The sequence below is a fragment of the Oncorhynchus nerka genome, linkage group LG3, assembly GCF_034236695.1.
Source record: "Oncorhynchus nerka isolate Pitt River linkage group LG3, Oner_Uvic_2.0, whole genome shotgun sequence".
NCBI lineage: Eukaryota > Metazoa > Chordata > Actinopteri > Salmoniformes > Salmonidae > Oncorhynchus > Oncorhynchus nerka.
This window is the reverse complement of record NC_088398.1, coordinates 16,555,990-16,581,030: the sequence shown is the minus strand read 5'-3', so window position 1 is coordinate 16,581,030 and position 25,041 is coordinate 16,555,990. Positions and strand designations below refer to the sequence as shown.

Sequence of the window (25,041 nt, the reverse complement as noted above, 5' to 3'; positions counted from 1 at the left end):
CAATATCAAGTTCACCCTCTATGCCACCAATGTCAAGTTCACCCTCTATGCCACCAATGTCTAGTTCACCCTCTATGCCACCAATGTCAAGTTCTCCCACTATGCCACCAATGTCAAGTTCACCCTCTATGCCACCAATGTCAAGTTCACCCTCTATGCCACCAATGTCAAGTTCTCCCTCTATACCACCAATGTCAAGTTCTCCCTCTATGCCACCAATGTCAAGTTCACCCTCTATGCCACCAATGTCAAGTTCTCCCTCTATGCCACCAACGTCAAGTTCACCCTCTATGCCACCAATGTCTAGTTCTCCCACTATGCCACCAATGTCAAGTTCACCCTCTATGCCACCAATGTCTAGTTCTCCCACTATGCCACCAATGTCTAGTTCTCCCACTATGCCACCAATGTCAAGTTCACCCTCTATGCCACCAATGTCAAGTTCACCCTCTATGCCACCAATGTCTAGTTCACCCTCTATGCCACCAATGTCTAGTTCACCCACTATGCCACCAATGTCAAGTTCATCCACTATGCCACCAATGTCAAGTTCTCCCTCTATGCCACCAATGTCAAGTTCTCCCTCTATGCCACCAACGTCAAGTTCACCCTCTATGCCACCAATGTCTAGTTCTCCCACTATGCCACCAATGTCAAGTTCACCCTCTATGCCACCAATGTCTAGTTCTCCCACTATGCCACCAATGTCTAGTTCTCCCACTATGCCACCAATATCAAGTTCACCCTCTATGCCACCAATGTCAAGTTCACCCTCTATGCCACCAATGTCTAGTTCACCCTCTATGCCACCAATGTCAAGTTCTCCCACTATGCCACCAATGTCAAGTTCACCCTCTATGCCACCAATGTCAAGTTCACCCTCTATGCCACCAATGTCAAGTTCTCCCTCTATGCCACCAATGTCAAGTTCACCCTCTATGCCACCAATGTCAAGTTCTCCCTCTATGCCACCAATGTCAAGTTCTCCCTCTATGCCACCAACGTCAAGTTCACCCTCTATGCCACCAATGTCTAGTTCTCCCACTATGCCACCAATGTCAAGTTCACCCTCTATGCCACCAATGTCTAGTTCTCCCACTATGCCACCAATGTCTAGTTCTCCCACTATGCCACCAATGTCAAGTTCACCCTCTATGCCACCAATGTCAAGTTCACCCTCTATGCCACCAATGTCTAGTTCACCCACTATGCCACCAATGTCAAGTTCTCCCTCTATGCCACCAATGTCAAGTTCACCCTCTATGCCACCAATGTCAAGTTCTCCCTCTATGCCACCAATGTCAAGTTCTCCCTCTATGCCACCAACGTCAAGTTCACCCTCTATGCCACCAATGTCTAGTTCTCCCACTATGCCACCAATGTCAAGTTCACCCTCTATGCCAGCAATGTCTAGTTCTCCCACTATGCCACCAATGTCTAGTTCTCCCACTATGCCACCAATGTCAAGTTCACCCTCTATGCCACCAATGTCAAGTTCACCCTCTATGCCACCAATGTCTAGTTCACCCACTATGCCACCAATGTCTAGTTCACCCACTATGCCACCAATGTCAAGTTCTCCCTCTATGCCACCAACGTCAAGTTCACCCTCTATGCCACCAATGTCAAGTTCACCCTCTATGCCACCAATGTCTAGTTCTCCCACTATGCCACCAATGTCTAGTTCACCCACTATGCCACCACTGTCTAGTTCTCCCACTATGCCACCAATGTCAAGTTCACCCTCTATGCCACCAATGTCAAGTTCACCCTCTATGCCACCAATGTCAAGTTCACCCTCTATGCCACCAATGTCAAGTTCTCCCACTATGCCACCAACGTCAAGTTCACCCACTATGCCACCAACGTCAAGTTCACCCACTATGCCACCAATGTCAAGTTCACCCTCTATGCCACCAATGTCAAGTTCACCCTCTATGCCACCAATGTCAAGTTCTCCCACTATGCCACCAATGTTAGGTTCTCCCACTATGCCACCAATGTCAAGTTCACCCTCTATGCCACCAATGTCAAGTTCTCCCTCTATGCCACCAATGTCAAGTTCACCCTCTATGCCACCAATGTCAAGTTCTCCCTCTATGCCACCAATGTCAAGTTCACCCACTATGCCACCAATGTCAAGTTCTCCCTCTATGCCACCAATGTCAAGTTCACCCACTATGCCACCAATGTCAAGTTCACCCACTATGCCACCAATGTCTAGTTCACCCACAATGCCACCAATGTCTAGTTCACCCACAATGCCACCAATGTCAAGTTCTCCCAGAATGTCACCAATGTCACTCACTGACTGAGTGGCTGCTTTTCCAAGCCTCTTACCTCACCATGCGTAAATATGCATCGCTACAGTAAGGAGCTCAGAGGCTATTAACCATATTGCTCGTCTCTCTCTCCACACACTCCTACTCCTACTCCTCTTCTCCTTTCAGCGTGCGTGCCAGCTGCTGAGTTCACAGAAACATTTCAAAGGATAAAGCGTTGCACACAAGGGAAGAGGTGGAGGGAGGGGATGGGAGCGGGAGGGAAACCTGTGTCACTGGTGTGTCAACTTAACAACAGTCTAATAGAAACAGAAAGGAGGCTAAGCTAAGGAGGACTAGGCACCAGGCATGACAGTGCAGTTTATTAACCCAGTAATAGGGCTGCAGCACAGTTGCGTCACATGCGGTGTCGCTGGCGTGCTTAGACTTGTCCCTGATGGTGTGTGGTATGGGCTAGAACCCAGAGTCTGACTGCATGGTGATGGATGCCCTTGGACTCTGTGCTGTGAGAGCCAGTTATGTGGTTCGCATCCATCCTGCTGCCTCTTAGGACTGATGACTTACTACAGAGCAGACATGACAGACAGAGATGGACAGACAGACAGGACTGGGACGGAGGGCGCTCAAGGTACAGACAGTACATTCAGATCTGCAGCTTCTGTCCAACCAAAGTATAGTGACTACTGGTTGGTCAAGACCCTCCATCTTCAGCCCAGTTAACAGATCATGAAAGACCCTACGCCACCAGGGTTGTCAAAACCAGCCAGTGAACATCCGTCCGTCCAGAACGAAACAAGTCAGTTATTTGTTAACACTACCATTTAAGAGCACAGCTGGGGTGAGACACAGAGAGAGCAAGAGAGAGAGCTAGGTCATTGACTGATACTTTGGGGGGAGGCAAATGAAAATCATATAGGCATCGTGTAACAGATTGCGCAGTGATCCCTGACAGGCCAGCCGGCAGCGCAGCGTTCGCGTGCCTCCGATGCGCGGGGGCTGGGAAAGAGGAATGGGAGCCTGTCAGAAAGGGCCCAGAGGTTGGAAAATTCTGTAAACAGCTAAACTTCTCACCGGCCCTACTCCGCCAGCCAGCCAGGCCTCCAGGGTCGGCATGCAGGCAGGCAGGAAGGCAGAAAGATGGACGTACAGACAGAGCCGATTCTAGAGGGCAGACACTGCATGCTGGGAGAGAAAAGCAGAGCCAGCTGTGGAGCAGGGCTCATCTCTATGACCCTCAGCCTCACACGCGCACACACACACACACACACACACACACACACACACACACACACACTCACTCACTCACACTCACACTCACACTCACACACACACACACACACACACACACACACACACACACACACACACACACAATGCAAAGGTTTTTAGGCAACATGCCTTTATCTCAGTATAGTGGGCCAATCACAAGCCGGAAAAACATGCTTCAGAACTGCTTTACAAACACTGCATGTTCTAGCCAAAGGTACATAGAACCAAATAAATATATGCTTATTTTCCATCTCCATCTCCCTGCATCTACAGACTACAGCTCATGCTGCCAGTTCTTACAGACCAGGCCTGGGTTCAAATAGTATGTGTCGTCTGTCAAATACTTTCATTGAGCCTGTCTGAAGTGCCAGATTGGCGGGGCTTGCATTTTCCACGGGTTCCATTGAACCAGGCAAGCTCTATCAAGCAGCTGAAAGTATTTGAAAAGAAAATGAATACACTTTGAACCCAGGGTCTGCTAATACAGGCTCTGATCTCCAGTGTCATAAAAGTCAAGTCAGGATTAGCCAGGGACATATTTATTCGAAATATACATCCCCTTTACAGTAATCTTGGCTCTGCTTTAGTAATGACTAAGAGTGACTCTCTTCCAGGAAAGAGTTCACCGCATCCTTCCCATTTCTTTCAACTGGGGGGGGGGGGGGGGGGGGGTAGTGGGCGTTGGCAATGGCATGGTCCCCAACCGAACATTTAAACGCCGTCCTCTTGGCCTCAGAAACAAAATGTTGCAGTTTTAAAGCTAGTTTCCTGCAATTCTACACATTTTGCCATGGCTTATGTCGTCTTCTTATGTTATCTGAGTGACTCAAACATTATTAAAAAATCTATGGGGACCCATGCCATGACATTTTTTGAATTTTAGATTCTCCCTGTCTAGTTTTTATTTTGGTGATTGTAGTTCTCAAAGATGATCTTATTTAAAAACATATAGCTCCATTATCTTTTCTACATTTACATACTTTATATCTGGTTTTAGTCGTTTAAGTTTACACTGAAAACTTTTTAACATCCTGAAAATGTGTTTTTATTCAAAAACATATAAAATACCTGTCACGCCCTGGCCATAGAGAGGATTTTATTCTCTATTTTGGTTAGGCCAGGGTGTGACTAGGGTGGGCATTCTATGATCATTTTCTATGTTTTGTATTTCTTTGTTTGGCCGGGTGTGGTTCTCAGAGTCTATCGTTGTCTCTGATTGAGAACCATACTTAGGTAGCTTTTTCCCACTGGGTTTTTGTGGGTAGTTGTTTTCTGTTTTTGTCTCTGCACCAGACAGAACTGTTTCGGTTATTCCCTTTATTATTTTTGTATTTAGTGTTCAGTGTCAATAAAATAACATGAACACATTGCGCTTTGGTCCTCACCTTCTTCCACCAACAGCCGTTACAGTACCATTCAGAAGTTTGGACACAACTACTCATTCAAGGGTTTTTCTTTTACTATTTTCTATATTGTAGAATAATAGTGAAGACATCAAAACTATGGAATAATGTAGTAACAAAAAACATGTTAAACGAATCAAAATATACTTTAGATTCTTCAAAGTAGCCACCCTTTGCACACTCTTGGCATTCTGTCATCCAGCTTCAGGAGGAATGCTTTTCCAATATTTTTTTTAACCTTTATTTAACTAGGCAAGTCAGTTAAGAACAAATTCTTATTTTCAATGACGGCCTAGGAACAGTGAGTTAACTGCCTGTTCAGGGGCAGAACGACAGATTTGTACCTTGTCAGCTCGGGGATTTGAACTTGCAACCTTTCGGTTACTAGTCCAACACTCTAACCACTAGGCTACCCTGCCGCCCCAATAGTCTTGAAGAAGTTCCCACATATGCTGAGCACTTGTTGGCTGCTTTTCCTTCACTCTGTGGTCAAACTTATCCCAAACCATTTCAATTGGGTTGAGGTCGGGTGATTGTGGAGGCCAGGTCATCTAATGCAGCACTCCATCACCTTCATTCTTGGTCAAATAGCCCTTACACCAGATGGGATGGCGTATCGCTGCAGAATGCTGTGGTAGCCATACTGGTTAAGTGTGCCTTGAATTCTAAATAAAACACAGTCACCAGCAAAGCACCTTCTCCTCCTTGCTTCACGGTGGGAACCACACATGCAGAGAATCTGTTCACCTACTCTGTGTCTCACAAAGACACGGCGGTTGGAACCAAAAATCTCAAATAATCAGACCAAAGGACAGATTTTCACCAGTCTAATGTCCATTGCTCGTGTTTCTTGGCCCAAGCAATTATGTTCTTCTTAATGGTGTCCTTTAGTAGTGTTTTCTTAGCAGCAATTCGACCATGAAGGCCTGATTCACACAACTCTGAACAGTTGATGTTGAGATGTGTCTGTTACTGGAAATCTGTGAAGCATTTATTTGGGATACAATCTAAGGTGCAGTTAACACTAATGAACTTACTTATCCTCTGCAGCAGAGGTAACTCTGTGTCTTCCTTTCCTGTGGTGGTTCTCATGAAAGACAGTTTTAATATTGCGCTTGACGGTTTTTACGACTGCACTTGAAGAATCTTTCAAAGTTATGGAAATGTTCCAGATTGACTGACCTTCATGACTTAAAGTAATTATGGACTGTCGTTTCTCTTTATACTTATTTTAGCTGTTCTTGCCATAATATGGACTTGGTCTTTTACCAAACATCTTCTGTATCCCACCCCTACCTTGTCTAAACACGTTTTTGGTTACTACATGGTTCCATGTGTTATTTCATAGTTTTGATGTCTTCACTATTATTCTACAATGCAGAAAATAGTACAAATAAAGAAAAACCCTTGAATGAGTAGGTATGTCCAAACTTTTGACTGGTACTGTATTTTGGAGTGTTGGCAACAATTCAGCAGAAGCAACCCCCCACTGCTAAATGGATATAAGGGAAACACTGATTCTGATGAGAGATAATGACCGTGGGAGAAATAAACCAAACTGCTGTGGTACTGTAGGATGTACGACACAATACTTTAGTGGCCATTTTCAAGAACAATCTTCATGGTTAGCTAAGCTATCATAGTAAGGAGTGAAGAGAAGGGTCTCTGACTTACGTATGTGCCTGAGGGCTGACACGGAGGTAAGGACCCAGGGCTGAGGACAGGAGAGCCGGAGAGCTCGGGAAAGGGGTTGGGGATGGCTGGCAGAGAGGACGTCCGGAGCTGCTGCTCCTCTTCCTGCAGTCTCCTGAGAATCACAACATTCAGGCAGGACATTAACAAAGTGGGGGACAGACACACACAGACAGACTGAAAAAGCTGTTATGAAGTAGATGAATGCAGATCATGAGAACACGAGGACAGTCTCCCCTAATATAAACCCAATGCTTTGTGGCTGAGTATGAATAATGAATAATCCACGGTTTCACAGTGAGTGAGACTGCTGTCGAGCCGGGGCCTCATGCCCATTACTCTCTGATCACTGCACTGTGAGCTGATTCTTTCTGCCACACCACAGGAAGACTGACAGCGTTTGAGGAGCTACTAATTACATGCAATATTCATCAAACCATTATTTCATGCAGTTTCTAGAGGAAATTGCCCATTTCATGACCTGCTGCAAGAGCAACAGCCTGTTCCTTCACTGTCTGCCTGTAAATAAGAAACCGACTAGGGCTGTGCCCCCAATGGCATCCTATTATTCCAATTATAGTGCATTACTTTTGACCAGGGCTTATTGGGCTCTGGTCAAAAGTAGTACACTATGTAGGGAATATGATGCCATTTTGGATGCAACCCCTGACTGTCAATCAGAAAGAGACTAGAGGTTGGCTTGGCTTTATCAGATGACTAGCATCTGAAGTGAACTGCAGCAGCCAGGCAGATTGCCATCATTAGCATCTCTCTACACTTTCTCCAAACCCAGGCGGGGAGGGGAGTTCAAAAGGAGAAGTGTTTGATGCAGTTCCATGTGAGGCAGGAGCAGGGTGCTATTCGGAGGTCAGGACTGAATAATAAACTGAACCGTATCATTTCAATCTGACAGAATACACCAACGATACATCTCATTACCAGCCAGTGCCAAACTTTCTCTAGGGATCCAAAATAATGGATGCTATAACTCTGACAGACCATTTTAGATTTCATTAATACCAGAGGTGAATAAAAGTTCCTCTCAGCTTATGGGAGCAGTTGACACCCGGTTTCTAGAATTAAAGAGAATTTTAACTTGGTCTCCCCCTCTGCTAAACTATGTTAGGACAAGGGGAAAGTGACGGAGAGAATGGGTCACACAGAGATTGCAGATAGGCAAAACTATGAACTATAATAAGCACATATACCTGTCCTCACAGAGCATACTGAGAACATGGTCTCTTGTTTAGATGTACATTGTTTAGATGGACCATGAGAACATGGTCCCTTGTTTCTGTACAGCACTTTGTGACATCAGCTGATGTAAGAAGGGCTTTATAAATACATTTGATTGATTGATAGAGGACTTTTATCTATCAGGTGTGGGTGTGTTGTGTGTGGGTGCTCACCAACAGCATGCCAGACACACAACTGTGTCCAGTAAGTGCTGTGTGTGTGTGTGTGTGTGTGTGTGTGTGTGTGTGTGTGTGTGTGTGTTCGTGCCAACACAGTAGACATACCTGACGGCGAGGATGTGCATGGGCTGGGAGCGTCGGAGTCTCTGTTTGGGGGAGGTGGGGCTGTGCTGCAGCTCGCTGGCGGAGGTGTGGGTGTGGGGGGGTATGGGGGCACTGCGGTGGTGATTGCGGTGCACATGCACCTGGCCGTTGTGCTGCAGGAGGGGAACCGACTCAGACTGCACGCTGCTGCATGTGGAGTACAGGTTCTCGAACGAGGAGTTCATGTCATTCACCAGCGCCTCCAGGTCCACATCATCTTCTGTAGGGGGAGGAGGGAGAGACAGGAGAGAGAGAGAGTCTGTGTGTGTGTGATATTCAGAGACAGACACAAAGTGCGTGTGTGTGTGTATGTATGTATGTATGTATGTATGTATGTATGTATGTGTGTGTGTGTGTGTGTGTGTGTGATATTCAGAGACAGACACAAAGTGCGTGTGTATGTATGTATGTATGTATGTATGTATGTATGTATGTGTGTGTGTGTGTGTGTGTGTGTGTGTGTGTGTGTGTGTGTGATATCATAGGCACATCCCAAAAATCTCTACGGCACCAGGTTGACCTCTACTGTTCACGTGCTTTATTCCTGCACGTAGGTTACATGTGTAAGAATCTACTTCTCTCAATACTTCATGCACACCTGTCATCACCAACCAGTTTTGCAGTGTAGCTGCACACACACAAAAACCCTAACATGACATAGCTTAATCATCATTACCAACCTGTCAGGCAGTGAAGCTAATTCACCTGTTGAAACACTCCCTACGTTAACTACATGTTCATGTTATCAAGGCTCTCTGTATCTCTGGGGAAGACTAGAGAACAAGCCGAGACCTGTAGTCTCAATACTCCCATCCTTCAGCATAATCACTACTGGCCTCAGGGTAAGAGATCAAACCAGGCCATTGGTTAAGAGGCACAGAGGTCACTCCCAGTGAGTCAATGGTGGATGGAAGTTTTGACAGTTCAGAGTCATGTCCCAAATGGCACCCTATTCCCTATATAGTTCACAAGGTAAGGAATAGGGTGCCATTTGGGACATTCGTTTCATTACTGTGGGGGAGTGTCTGCAGGGCATGTCATCTCCTAATAATCATTATCTCTGAGACAATGAACAGCCAGTAATAGAAAACTACTGATATTTTCTCAAGTTGCCCCTTTTATTCACAATTGCTATACTGCAGTTACCTATTTCACCACTAGATGCTGCTCAAACTCTACCGTGCAATTCAGGGCTTTGGATGTCCACTGTGGCAATTAGAATGTTCTGCACTGTATGCTATTGTTACCTGGCTGGGCCGAGGTAAGTAGAAAGACCAACGCAATTCTTCATTCATTTATTCTATGTTGTGGTTTTAATCAATCACTTTGAATGGTGAAAACCATAGCATGTGCAATAGGGCACACCACATTTTCTAAATGTTGCATCGTGGCATCGATTTGCATACTATGGATTTGCAAGCCTAAATAGTATTAAAATACATTAATACTCTGAACGCTTTTCGACCCAAATCTTATAATTCCTTCATAATGAACCATTGTACGCATTTTCAAATGTAAAGCATGTAACTATAGCCTAATATTCAAACAAATAATGAGCCATTGAGAACAGTCCCCAGTATCTCCCCACAACCTATGCTGACCCAGTGTGATGCAGTTGCTACCCCCCCCCCACCCCTCATACAGGGCTGCAGCTGACAGACAGGCAGACTAACCTATGCCTTTTGAGGAACCTTTCCTGAAAAGGTGTCCCCTAACCAGCTGTATCACAGGTGCCTAATCTGTCAGTATTAACAGTCAGTGAGGTAAGCCCCTTCTCTAACAGATCCCGGAGAGTTAAAGACACAAGTAGGCTACATAAGTGTACTGTATGGGCCAAAATAGCTTTGTGTTAGGTGAATAGTATTCATGTGTTTTGTAACAAGAGAACATTTAGTTACTTATACCTAAGTAGTCGGGCAGGTTGTCTACATTCGTTACATGTGGGGGTGAAACTCTAGAAAGGAAGATCCAATCCGATCAAGATATTTGGGGGCGTGGTTGGATAATAGCCAAACTAGATTGTCAACAATAAGCTTATGGCCCAATTTATTAGCTAGAACCGTGACAGGTAAAAACTCACGCACACACACCCAACAGGGTCAGGATTATTTGTCTTTCACACTGTGTTTAGAGAATAGAAAAATTGCACTAGTGGAGCTTGGCAGAAGTTTTAGGGACATAAACATCTTTATTTATGTCCATCAAACAAGCAACAGTCACAGCAGGCCTGGCCCTACAATATTAGTGCCAGAAATTACACACTCTTAAAATACCATGACAGCAGACAGCAGCGCTCATCAATTACCTTTGGCTCTGGAGCACAAGGACAACAAGGAAAGGCCAGACAGAGACAGGATGGGACAACAGGCAAAGCCAAGAATGGAATGGGGATGAAGCACATGGACAAGGCTAGCAGAGCCAGGGATTGAAGGTTAAGATGGGATGGAAAGCGACAGGATGAGGATGAAGCATATGGACAACAAAGCGACCTTTCAGAGACTTTGGGGCGTTGAAAAGACTGTATAAGTCCCATGTAATATTATTATTAACAAGACAAGCACAGCCAGTGACAGGATGGTTATGAAGCATGAGGAACAGGATGCTCGAGTTCAGGAACAGCAGATGCTAGAGGGGCACAAGGCTAATAGAAGTCTGCCTGGAAGAGAGCCAAGGTCAGGCGTAGAAGGTCTGGTCCGTCAGAAGGTAGATGCAGGGTCAGGGGAGCACATGAAGGTTTAGACACTTAAGCAATAAGGCACGAGGGGGTGTGGTATATAGCCAATATACCATGCCTAAGGAATGTTCTTAGCACGACAAGTGCCTGGATACAGCCCTTAGCCGTGGTATATTGGCTATATACTACAAAACCGAGGTGCCTTATTGCTATTATAAACTGGTTACCAACGTAATTAGTGGTACAAATAAATTAGTAGTAAAAATAAATGGTTTGTCATTCCTGTGGTATACGGTCTGATATACCACGGCTGTCAGTCAATCAGCATTCAGGGCTCGAATCACCCAGCTTATAATATCTAATAATAACTTCCATTAATGTCTGTTATAGGGCACCTGCTCATATTTTCTCAAATGATGCATCTTTTTTTACATTTCAAGTAGTTCCTGAATTAGGCTAGAGAGACTGGACTGTCTAAATGATGTTGTGACCACAATTACATCTGGCCTTGCAGTGAGATCTACCAGGAAAAGGAATTCTAGGAAAAGGAACTATACAACTCCCTCCAGTGCCAGTGGCTAACACTAACCTGACATAAAATTGTCCCGCTAGTCTAGAGATCCGTCTCATGCAGAGGCAAGGAGAAAGAGAGAGGGAGAGGGGGCTGTTCAATTTCCTTAAATGGCTGTCACGCAATCTGAACGCTGAATACCTTATTAAGAGCAGTTGTCTTACACTCTGATTAAATCAATCGGCAGAATTGACATTTTGGACTGAGAACATCTCGTTCAGGTTTCAGGCTTATTTTGAAATGGCTGAATAATACATTAGAATATAATAGCCTCTTAGAAAAAAAGCTAAACTATTAAAACCATGACTTAAAAATAACAGATATTGGTATAAGATGGAAGGAATGTTGGAACGTAACTAACGGAATTACAGTTAACAAAAATGTATGCTTAATCCAGTATAAACTAAAGTATATAATTTATTATACAAGAGACAAAATTCCCAAATTCTACACCACAATGGCAGAGTCACAGAGTCATGTCTTAAGTATAAAACTAATAATGACTCAGTAATCCATGCCTTCTGGGAATGTTATAAAGTCCAAAAGTTATGGGTGGAGTTAGACAGTTGTCTGTCAGAAGTATTACAATATAAAAGTACTTTTAATCCGTCTGGCTGCATATTTCAAGACATGGAATATGAGGGTGCAGTGGGATACCCAATGGGTTGGACGATACGTCATCGTCAATCATCTTGAAAAAATGTACACTTAAAACTGGAAATCAACCAATCCTCAATTGTTAACAGAATGGAAAGGTCAAATGCTTTATTGTCTAAATGTTGAAAGTGTGTGGGCGACAGAGAGAAACAAAATGGTGCAGTCTGAGGCCATGTGGCAGAGAGTGATGTGGGCTCTGGAGATGGGGGTGTGAGCAGGTGGGTCGGTGAAGGATGATGTTGGTGTGTATTTGAATGCTGTCGTTTGTATGTGTATGTTTTGTATTGTCAAAAAAATAAATCTAATTGCACAAAAAACAATAATTATTTGTATAAAATAATATAATAGCCTACATACTATCCTGGGATCAAATGGTATTTGTTTTCTGTCAAAAACTTTAGTTGCCCTTGACTGAGGCGGCCCAGCACAAGGTTGCCTAGAACCAATGCAATAGTCCCAAAAGTGCAAACCCTGCCCATTCAAACGCTCAAAGTAGTTGAAAGAAAACAAATACTAATTGAACCCATGTCATACTCCTACTACAACTAAAAATATGCTCAGTCAGTCTAGAACAGCGTCAATCAAACTGTAACTCTGACAGCCCCTCACTGTCTCTCAGTGAGACAACAGCAAGTCACAGATAGATCCCTATTCATGTTATTGTCTGTCTTATTCAGGACCTGTCCTGTTTGTATTCCCTATATAGAACACTACTTTTGACCAGAGGCCATAGGGCTCTGGTCAAAAGTAGAGCACTACATAGGAAATAGGGTGCATTACCTAGGCAATAGGGTGCCAGTTGGGACACACTTTGTCAGTACTGTAGGGGCCAAACCGGGGCTGGCTGGTGGCGGGGCGTAGCGGTTAGCATAAAGCCCTCCATCGCGACGGAATGGTTCCCCCACTCTCTCTCACCATTCCAGCTTGTCTGCTTCAACAGCCGAAGCTTCCCTTTTCACTGTCTATTATTAATTTGTAAAAGGGAAAAGGCTGGCAAGCCCTGGTGATGACTCCATAAAATCTGTTTGGGATGTTTCCGATGCTTAGCAGACCATTATATGGACCAAATTCCTTATGGCTTTTCTTTACAACCACCCAGGAATGTATGTATTCATTATAATCTTCCTATCTGAATTAATTATGAGTGGCGTCGTCTCGACCAAATTTCCCCCTTGCCCTTTCCCAATGTACTGCTGCTACACACACACCTACTAAACTAAAGGGAAATAATATGTGTGATAGTTTAGTTGCTCTTATCAGGAGTTCGGGATAACAAATCAAAAAGTACTTTGATAAAAGTGATGTGTTGACAATGTAGCCCAGTCCCTCTAACCAGCCACTGTCAATTAGCATTCAAATGTGTAGAAAACAGAGGGGAGCTGGCATGGCTGGAAGTCGGGAAATGGCACAGCGTCCTTGGGATGTGACGAGTAGACCAGACGATAGGAAGACAACACAGGGAAAAATGGCACAGCGTCCTTGGGATGTGTCGAGTAGACCAGACGATAGGAAGACAACACAGGGAAAAATGGCACAGCGTCCTTGGGATGTGTCGAGTAGACCGGACGATAGGAAGACAACACAGGGAAAAATGGCACAGCGTCCTTGGGATATGACGAGTAGACCAGACGATAGGAAGACAACACAGGGAAAAATGGCACAGCGTCCTTGGGATGTGTCGAGTAGACCAGACGATAGGAAGACAACACAGGGAAAAATGTCCCACGTGAAAGGAATCAGTGGACCCATACTTTCACGGTTCACACAGATACAGTCTTAACTGTACAGGGTGGTTCTACAGTGACCAGGACAATACTGGGACAATACGGAGTGTCAGTACACACCCACTGAGGACAGTGGCCCAATCAGAATTGTACAAAAAACAATAATGGTCACAATACAAAAAACAATAATGGTCACTCTGACAAAGCCCAATCAGAATGAGCAGAAGAGCCTGTTCTTGGGGAACACTTAATCAGTTTAAATCAGCGTATTTCATTTACATCAGCTACCATAATCTCAAAAGAACCACCCTCCTCATCACGTCTTTCATCTGAGGAATGTGTGATTGGATATTGCCTGTTCCAGATTTCATCAAAACCTGAGTGCCAGCCAGGGCTACAAGCCAGGGCCTATGACTCTCAACAAAGCATCATTTGTTTTAACCTTTATTTAACTAGGCAAGTCAGCTAAGAACAAATTCTTATTTACAATGACGGCCTACCGGGTTAACTGTCTTGTTCAGAGGAAGAATGACAGATTTGAACCTTGTCAGCTCGGGGATTCAATCCAGCAACCTTACCAGTTATTGGCCCAAAGCTCTAACCACTATGGTACCTGCCTCCCTAAAGAAATAACTTTTGGAACAGGACTTTGATACTTGAAATACAAGTTTAACTTCTCAACTAGAAAGTGTATTATTGGAGCGCATTGAAACCATTGATAGGGTTTATTACCTAGCAACTGTGCCTGCCTGGGTTTGGGGCTGGGGCAGATACATGCACACTTCCATCAGTCTTGTTAGCCCCAAATGGCACCCTATGGCCCGGGCCCATAGGGCTCTGGTAAAAAAGTAGTACACTATATAGGGAAGAGGGTGCCATTTGGAGTACAGCCCTATGCTTCAGCCGTAGGTTATATTACTGTTGACCAGTGAACTACCAGAATGTTAGTATCTTTCAAGGATTTTATGTACTCAGTCACAAGACATCTAGTGGCTGTGCACTTCAGATTATCACAGGTCTCTAATTATCTCAGATGTCTAATTATTTTTTTACATTACATTTTTTTTTGTCATTTATCCGACACTTTCATCCAGAGCAACTTACAGTAGTGAGTGCTTACATTTTCATACTGGTCCCCTGTGGGAATTCAACCCACAACCCTGTCATTGCAAGTGCCACGCTCTACCAAGTGAGGCACAAAGGACACTGGCCTTACCACATAAAGGTCAAATAAATCAAATAAAATATACAATTGATCATATAATCAAATAAGATGACCTTTAAAAATGAAGAAACTGTAAAACATTATCCTAAATTTAAACCATCAACTTATTAAACACCAATGGTATTCACTATGAGGTTTTCAGCATGAAATACCCTGGCATACACCTTACACTGTATGTAGCCTGGAAATAAGGGCTCAGTCAATTTGTTGCTGTTGTCTTTCAACTTCTGGCGCATTGACAATGCCGTTAAATATACATTCTACTGAACAGAAATATAAACGCAACATGCAACAATTCAAAGATTTTACTGATTTACCAATCATATTAGGAAATCAGTCAATTGAAATAAATTCATTAGGCCCTAATCTATGGATTTCACATTAATGGGAATACAGATATGCATCTTTTGGTATTTCTGTGCATTCAGAATGCCTTTGATAAAATGCAATTGTGTTCATTCTCCGTAGCTTATGTCTGCCCATACCATAACCCCACCGCAACCATAGGGCACTCTGTTCACAACGTTGACATCAGAAAACCGCTCGCCCATACGACGCCATACACATGGTCTGCGGTTATGAGGCCAGTTGGACATACTTCCAAATTATATAAAATGACGGAGGCAGCTTATGGTGGAGAAATTATTAACATTAAATTCTCTGGCAACAGCTCTGGTGGACATTCCTGCAGTCAGCATGCCAATTGCAAGCTCCCTCAAGACTTCAGACATCTGTGGCATTAAGTTGTGTGACAAAACTGCACATTTTAGAGTGGCTTTTTGTTGTCCCCAGCACAAGGTGCACCAGTTTAACAGTCATGCTGTTTCATCAGTTTCTTGTTATGCCACACCTGTCCGGTGGATTGATTATCTTGGCAGAGGAGAAATCCTCATTAACAGGGATATACATTTGAGAGAAAAAATATTTTGTGCAAATGTTTCTGTTAAAACTATTAAATAACAGACACATCATTTGAAAGATATTAAGTAGTATAAACTAGGGCTGGGAATTGCCAGGGACCTCACAATATGATATGATCACAATACTTAAGTGCTGATTCTATATGTATTGTGATTCGATATGGCAAATGTATTGCGATTTGATGTTCCAAACATACAGTGCATTCTGAATTTATTCAGAACCCTTCCCTTTTTCCACATTTTGTTACATTACAGCCTTACTCTAAAATTGATTGAATAAATATAAATCCTCATCAATCTACACACAATACCCCATAATGACAAAGCAAAAACATTATTTTTTTAAAACAACATTTTTGCAAATTTATAAAAAATTAAAAACAGAAATACCTTATTTACATGAGTATTCAGACCCTTTGCTATGAGACTCAAAATTGAGCTCAGGTGCATCCTGTTTCCATTGATCATCCTTAATATGTTTCTACAACTTGATTGGAGTCCACCTGAGGTAAATTAAATTGATTGGACATGATTTGGAAAGGCCCACACCTGTCTATATAAGGTCCCACAGTTGACAGTGCATGTCAAAGGAAAAATCAAGCCATGAGGTCGAAGGAATTGTCCGTAGAGCTCCGAGACAGGATTGTACCAAAAAATGTATGCAGCATTGAAAGTCCCCAAGAACACGGTGGCCTCCATCATTCTGAAAGAGAAGAAGTTTGGAACCACCAAGACTCTTCCTAGAGCTGGCTGCCTGGCCAAACTGAGCAATCAGAGGAGAAGGGCCTAGGTCAGGGAGGTGACCAAGAACGCAATGGTCACTCTGACAGAGCTCCAAAGTTCCTATGTGGAGATGGAAAAACCTTTCAGAAGGACAACCATCTCTGCAGCAGTCCAACAATCAGGCCTTTATGGTAGAGTGACCTGACGGAAGACAGTCCTCAGTAAAAGGCACATGACCGCCTGTTTGGACTCTCAGAACATGAGAAGCAAGATTAAACTCTTTGGCCTGAAAGATGAACGGTGCAAAGTACAGAGAAATCCTTGATGAAAGCCTGCTCTAGAGTGCTCAGGACCTCAGACTAGAGCGAAGGTTCACCTTCCAATAGGACAACGGCCCTAAGCACACAGCCAAGACAACGTAGAAGTGGCGTCGGGACAAATCTCTGAATGTCCTTGAGTGGCCCAGCCAGAGCCCAGACTTGAACCCAATCAAACATCTCTGGAGAAAGCTGAAAATAGCTGTGCAGTGACGCTCTCCATCCAACCTGCCATCAGTCTTGTTCGTCCCAAATGGCACACTATGGTCCATAGGGCTCTGGTCAAAAGTAGTACACTATATAGGGAAGAGGGTGCCATTTTGAGTACAGCCCTATGCTTCAGCCTAGGTTTGCAAAAGGAGAGTATATTACTGGAAACTTTATAAGTTTACGAGTAAACTACCAGAATGTTGGCATCTTTCAAGGATTTTATGCAAACTATCACAAGACATCTAGTGGACATTTTTGGGTACTTCAGATTATCACAGGTGTCTAATTATTTCTGGTCCTTTTAACATTATTCACTAAGTTGATGTTGTTAAGGCCTCATAGAAGTGAGAGAAAGAAATCCAAATGAAGTGTTTGTGGTGGGGGGTGGGACCTAGAGAAGAATGCCTTGCCAGGCCTAGCCTAAACCCCTCCCTGGGCCTGCCGTGTCTGGATCACAACAACCCTGCTGAGGGGCCCCTGAGATTCAGCCTCAGCCTATAGCTATGTATGTCCTCCATATTCAGTCCCAAATGGCTCTCTATTCCCTTAATAGTGCACTACTTTTAAACCAGAGGCCTATGAGCCCTATAGTGCATTACATAGGGAATGGGGTGCCATTTGGGACGTAACCCTAGCCTCCTGCACTCCACCATGACTTATCTCCTTTTGCAATAGCTGAAGGCTGCATCGCGACTCTCCACACTTCTCCCAAAGTGTGAACTTGCACAATCCCCGTCAAGGATTTTAAAGCATTGCATTGGTATAAAGATTGGCTGGAGAGGGAGTGCCCACCATTGTTCAATCCATGACAAATGGTGCACTACTTTTGACCAGAGCAGTGCCCATAAGGCTCCGGTCAAAAGTAGTGCACTAAATGGGAAATAGGGTATCATTTGGGATGTAGGCAGCAGTGTTTATCTGATATCTCCTGCTAATCTCTCTCCCACCTGCCCAGCCCCACTCATGGGAATGTATGGGAGAGAGTGGAGGAACCAATCATTTTGAAGGGGAGCGCCCCATGAGGTTTCTTTAAGAATGGAGTCCAAACACATTATTCACTGCATACATACCACAGTTCTGTATGATAAAGATCTCATATTAACCCTTCAGCGACCAGACCACACCTGGCCTTCAGTGTAGCCTATGTATGAACAAAGGAAATAGTAAGTCAAATAGTTAAAGCAACAACACTGAAATAAAGGCAGACTGCAAAGGCTGTGAAAGGCTGCAAAGGCAACGAATACTAGACTACTACTGGACTGGTAAATAGGACACAAGAAATGATGGCAAAACTACCACACCAGAGACTTAAAACCTGTAGTTCCAGTAACAACACAACACCATGATACACCCCCACACCCCCACACACACAGTGCCAGCACAAAATCCAAATAATCTTTCACCTCATTTCGGCCTTTTACTAATTCTCGCTACAAACGTACTTAATTAATTATCTGCGAAAGGATTTAGCCATGTCAACAAAACTGCACCTTGACATCAAGACATTTCTTAACACAACAATGTTATAACATCTCATAAGAACATGTCATGACATACCCGGGTCAATTTGTACAGTACATTAGTGTGTGTTGACTAATTATATCTGTCCTTTTACCTATAACAAACTGCTTCAATCAATCCTTCTCATTCCTGAAATATCAAATTATGCAGGGTGCCGTTCCAACAAAAGACTTGTTCTTTCTGCCTAAGCACCAATGAGGTTTATGACAAACACACAAAGTAGGTCTTAGCCCTCAGCTCTATTAAAATCCTATAAGCACAAGTGTGGGTTTTGTGGAAAAAGAGATCGGAATTTCACAGAGGATTATAGCACTACAACAATGTCATAACACCAGAAATATGTTCCAGAAATATGTATGAGCTTTGGTGTCATAAACATTGTGCTATGGATTTAGGGATGAGCATGAGTGATTGAGTACTCAAATACTGGAACTGATGTCAAAACTTGATCTCTAAACAGAGGCAACAAAGCATTAGGCACGTCTCTCTCCATGCACACTCTTCCGCCAATTTGTGCTATTTCATTTATATCATGGTGTGAATTGTTTGTCAATGTTTATGAATTCCCTGCTATATATATATATATATATATATATATATATAACATCAGTTCCAGCAGGTACAGAGGACAAAGAGCCGAATGCCTCGCCAATGTGCAATCATTGGACAATAAATTAGACGAGGTACGATCACGAATATCCTACCAACGGGACATCAAAAACTGTAATATCCTATGTTTCACGGAATCGTGGCTGATTTTCAGCTAGCGGGATATACGCTGCACCGGCAGGATAGAACAGCACACTCCGGTAAGACGAGGGGGGGGGGCGGTCTATGCATATTTGTAAACAACAGCTGGTGCACGAAATCTAAGGAAGTCTCTAGATTTTGCTCGCCTGAAGTGGAGTATATTGTGATAAATTGCAGGCCACACTACTTGCCTAGAGAGTTCTCAGCTATACTTTTCGTGGCTGTTTATTTACCACCACAGACAGATGCTGGCACTAAGGCTGTACTCAGTCAGCTGTATAAGGAAATAAGCAAACCACTCACCCAGAGGCGGCGCTCCAAGTGGCCGGAGAGTTTAATGCAGGGAAACTTAAATCAGTTCTACCAAATCTCTATCAACATGTTAAATGTGCAACCAGAGGGAAAAAATACTAGATAATCTGTACTCCACACAAGGAGACGCGTACAAAGCTCTCCCTCGCCCTCCATCTGGTAAATGTGACCACAACTCTATCCTCCTGATTCCTGCTTACAAGCAAAAATTAAAGCAGGAAGCACCAGTGACTCGGTCTATAAAAACATGGTCAGAGGAAGCAGATGCTAAACTACAGGACTGCTTTGCCATCACAGACTGGAACATGTTCCGGGATTCTTCCGATGATATTGAGGAATCAACCATATCAGTCACTGGCTTTATCAATAAGTGCATTGAGGACGTCGTCCCCACAGTGACTGTACATACATTCCCCAACCAGAAGCCATGGATTACAGGCAACATTCGCACTGAGCTAAAGGGTAGAGCTGCCGCTTTCAAGGTGCGGGACTCTAACCCGGAAGCTTACAAGAAATTCCGCTATGCCTTGCGACGAACGATCAAACAGGCAAAGCGTCAATACAGGGCGAAGACTGAATCATACTACACCGGCTCCGACGCTCGTCGAATGTGGCAGGGCTTGCAAACTATTACAAACTACAAAGGCAAGCACAGCCGCGAGTTGCCCAGTGACACGAGCCTACCATATACATATTTGAGATGAGACTCTTTAAAGTAGCCACCTTTTGCCTTGATGACAGCTTTGCACACTCTTGGCATTCTCTCAACCAGCTTCATGAGGTAGTCACCTGGAATGCATTTCAATTAACAGGTGTGCCTTGTTAAAAGTACATTTGTGGAAATGTTTCCTTCTTAATGCTTTTGAGCCAATCAGTTGTGTTGTGACAAGGTAGGGGTGGTATACAGAAGATTTGGTAAAAGACCAAGTCTTTGGCAAGAACAGCTCAAATAAGCAAAGAGAAAGGGCTGTCCATCATTACTTAAAGACATGAAGGTCAGTCAACACTGAAAATTTCAATAAATTTTAAAGTTTCTTCAAGTGCAGTCGCAAAAACCATCAAGCGCTATGATGAAACTGGCTCTCATAAGGACCCTCACAGGAAAGGAAGACCCAGAGTTACCTCTGATGCAGAGGATAAGTTCATTAGAGTTACCAGCCTCATAAATTGCAACCCAAATAAATGCTTCAGAGTTCAAGTAACAGAAACATCCCAACATCAACTGTTCAGAGGAGACTGTGTCAATCAGGCCTTCTTGTTCAAATTGCTGCAAAGAAACAACTACTAAAAGACACCAATAACAAGAAGAGACTTGCTTGGACCAAGAAACACGAGCAATGGACATTAGACCGGTGGAAATCTGTCCTTTGGTCTGATGAGTCCAAATGTAAGATAATTTGTTGCAACCGCCGTGTCTTTGTGAGACGCAGGGTAGGTGAACGGATGACCTCTGCATGTGTGGTTTCCACCGTGAAGCTTGGAGAAGGAGGTGTGATGGTGCATTGCTGGTGACACTATCTGTAGAATTCCAGGCACACTTGGCTACCACAGCATTATGCAGCGATATGCCATCCCATCTGGTTTGCGTAAGTGGGACTATCATTTGCTTTCAACTGGACAATGACCCATAACACCTCCAGGCTGTGTAAGGGCTAATTGACCAAGGAGAGTGATGGAGTGCTGCATCGGATGACCTGGCCTCCACAATCACCCAACCTCAACCCAATTGAGATGGTTTGGGATGAGTTGGACCGCAGAGTGAAGGAAAATGTTTTATCTGTAATCGTTTTGATAAATTCGGCACTGTATGTTACATATACATTTAAACTCAGTTTTTCACAATTACTGACATTTAATCCTAGTAAGAATTCCCTGTCTTAGGTGAGTTAGGATCACCACTTTATTTTAAGAATGTGAAATGTCAGAATAATAGTAGAAAGAATGATTTATTTCAGCTTTTATTTCTTTCATCACATTTCCAGAAGTTTACATGCACTCAATTAGTATTTGGTAGCATTGCCTTTAAATTATTTAACTTGGGTCAAACGTTTCGGGTAGCCTTCCACAAGTTTGAATTGTGGCCCATTCCTCCTGACAGAGCTGATGTAACTGAGTCGGATTTGTAGGCCTCCTTGCTTGGGGCCATAGTCCATTTGGAAGACCCATTTGCGACCAAGCTTTAACTTCCTGACTGATGTCTTGAGATGTTGCTTCAATCTATCCACATAATTCCCCCCCCCCCCCCCCATGATGCCATCTATTTTGTGAAGTGTAACAGTCCCTTCTGCAGCAAAGCACCCCTACAACATGATGCTGTCACCCCCGTGCTTCACGGTTGGGATGGTGTTCTTCGGCTTGCAAGCCTCCCCTTTTTCCTCCAAACATAATGATGGTCTGTATGGCCAAACAGTTCTATTTTTGTTTCATCAGACCAGAGGACATTTCTCCAAACAGTAAAATCTTTGTCCCTATGTGCAGTTGCAAACCGTAGTCTGTCTTTTTTATGGCGGTTATGGAGCAGTGGCTTCTTCCTTGCTGAGCGGCCTTTCAGGTTATGTTGATATAGAACTCGTTTTACTGGTGGAAAAAGATACATTTGTACCTGTTTCCTCCAGCATCTTCACAGGGTCCTTTGCTGTTGTGCTGAGATTGATTTTAACCTTTTGCACCAAAGTACGTTCATCTCTAGGAGACAGAACCTGCCTCCTTCCTGAGCGGTATGGCGGCTGCGTGGTCCCATGGTGTTTATACTTGCATACTATTGTTTGTACAGATGAACGTGGTACCTTCAGGCGTTTGGAAATTGCTCCCAAGGATGAACCAGACTTGTGAAGGTCTACAATAGTTTTTCTCATGTCTTGGCTGATTTCTTTTGATTTTCCCATGATGTCAAGCAAAGAGGCACTGAGTTTGAAAGTAGGCCTTGAAATACATCCACAGGTACACACCTCCAATTGACTCAAATTATGTAAATTAGCCTTTCAGAAGCTTCTAAAGCCAAGACATTTTCTGGAATTTTCCAAGCTGTTTAAAGGCACAGTCAACTTAGTGTATGTAAACTTCTGACTTACTGGAATTGTGATACAGTGATTTATAAGTGAAATAATCTGTCATGCACACAGTAGATGTCCTTACAAACTTGCCAAACTATAGTTTGTTAACAAGAAATTTGTGGAGTGGTTGAAAAACTAGTTTTAATGACTCCAACCTAGTGTATGTAAACTTCCGACTTCAACTGTAAATTCACACATTTGTTTTCCAGTGTGGGCCTTGTGTACTGAAGATATTGTTTGTCTTTTATTTGATACTCGAACAAAACATTTTTTTTTAAATGTAAATGCCCATCCCTATATGGATATTAGACACTGCGTTAACAAAGGTTCTATATCAATAATATTGACCAATGTTGAAATGTATAGTTTCAACGGTTTAAACAATGAACAGTTGCCTTTTAAGTATACAATGGTTATCAATGCAATCCATGATTAATTCATTTATTCCCTCAATCTGATCTTCATATTATGGAGGGAGGGAGGTTTTCGCACATATTAAACATTTTGTGGCAAATATATTTTTTACAACTTTATTAATTGTAATAAATAAATAAATTAATAATTTAATTGTAATAAATTTAATTTAATAATTTAATTGTAATAAATAAATTACATACTTTTCTAGCATTCTTTTCTTTTTTACCCAAACTCTCATATTATTATAGATATTATATATATATTATTATATATATAAGATATATTATTATAGATCATTTGTCATTTGAATCACTGTGAAAATTATTATCTGTTTTCCCAGTCATAAATTCCAGTGCAGTGCTCTCCCTTGACAGTAAAAAAATGTCAAATCTAATTTCTGCTCCATTTATTTCCACGACAGCACCAAGCTTTCTCATCCACTACCAGACAGTTCAAAAACCTTCAAGCTTTTACATCCCATGCTGGGGCAATATTGTGCGTAAATCTCATGCTCCGATTATCATGGATGAAATTTGTATAGCACAATTAGATTGAAAGCTTAATTATAATGGCACCCCATGTCTTTACAAATCACTCTTTGAACTGCTGAAATGTTTACAGCGGAAGAGCCCCAGAATATACATCCTAATCTGAACTTAATGAGCGACGGAGCCCTCTGCCATAAAACGCCTCAATAGTAACCCCCCACCCATATCAAAGCGTGCGCGCATGCACACACAAACACTGAAAAGACACACACACACACACACACACACACACACACACACAAACTGTAATACAGAAAATGAGAAGCGCAAATCTCGGATCTGAGAATTAACAATGTGATAAGGATCGTCTGAAGCTGCAATTCCAATACAAATAGGCTGCATTTCAGAAGAGAATCTTGTTAGTGAGGTTAGTATTCTCAGAGCAAAAAACGGTGATTATTATTATTAAACAGTTGTCTTTGTTTTCTGAGGTCAATTATGCAGCCTCAAATAAATGACATCCTACTTCTGGAAATGTACTGACAGACCATCAACACTTACACCATATAACTAGTCTACATCTGTCAAATAATTTGAGCAGTGACACAATTATCAAATGAATATTTCCATTTTCTAAGTACTGACATTCTAAGAACACCAACCTTGATGGTTTGGAGAGTTCCGATTGGTTGACTTCTGGAAACTCGGCCCAATTAGATCTGCTGGTCTGTGATTGGAGGCTCGGTCTACATTGTCCTGCTGAGAAAAAAGCCAACATAGCAGTCATGCCAAAAGAGTTTATTCACAACTTCAGCATCACATCATAACACTGGGTTTGTCTTTGTCTATCTAGTCTAACACGCAGAGGAACATTCATTTGGTTAAGACCGTATTGTATGCAGTATCAATCTGGTCAATCATGAGGTAAAAAAAAAAACACAATCTCATTGCAGTGCGTGTACGCCCAAGCGCGCGTCTATGTGTGTGTACAGGCCTATACTTGGCTCTTCTCCTGCCTTTCTAAACCAGAGCATCCCCTCAGAGCAGCGCGGGGCACTACCATGAAGAGGCAACATACCAAGTTGCCTCTTCTTCCACCCAACCACCCCATGTTTTAGTCTGGATATGAGATTATGGAAAAGAGACTAATGAACTAGAACCAGCTTCTAGATTGAGTAAGAAGACTACATACTAAGCTGTCTTCAGTCAAGGCCTAGGTAGCAGTTACCGTTGCAGTAAGCAGTCGTCTTCATTCAAGGGCTTGGAAGCAGTTA

At 43.0% G+C, this 25,041-nt stretch overlaps 1 protein-coding gene across 6 annotated transcripts in view; it reads right to left on the bottom strand.

The window, feature by feature from the left end:
- LOC115102810 (growth factor receptor-bound protein 10-like) overlaps window positions 1-25,041 on the bottom strand; it is a 92,587-nt gene that overhangs the window by 27,798 nt on the left and 39,748 nt on the right. For 3 of the 6 annotated variants that reach the window (XM_029623123.2, XM_029623141.2, XM_029623158.2), the window contains 3 exons: window positions 24,430-24,526; window positions 8,167-8,425; window positions 6,629-6,761 (listed from right to left, as the gene is read on the bottom strand). In XM_029623123.2, the coding sequence (XP_029478983.1) occupies window positions 6,629-6,761; window positions 8,167-8,425; window positions 24,430-24,526 (489 nt within the window). The remainder of the gene's footprint in view (window positions 1-6,628; window positions 6,762-8,166; window positions 8,426-24,429; window positions 24,527-25,041) is intronic. The other 3 variants (XM_029623133.2, XM_029623150.2, XM_029623164.2) reach the window with 1 other exon arrangement.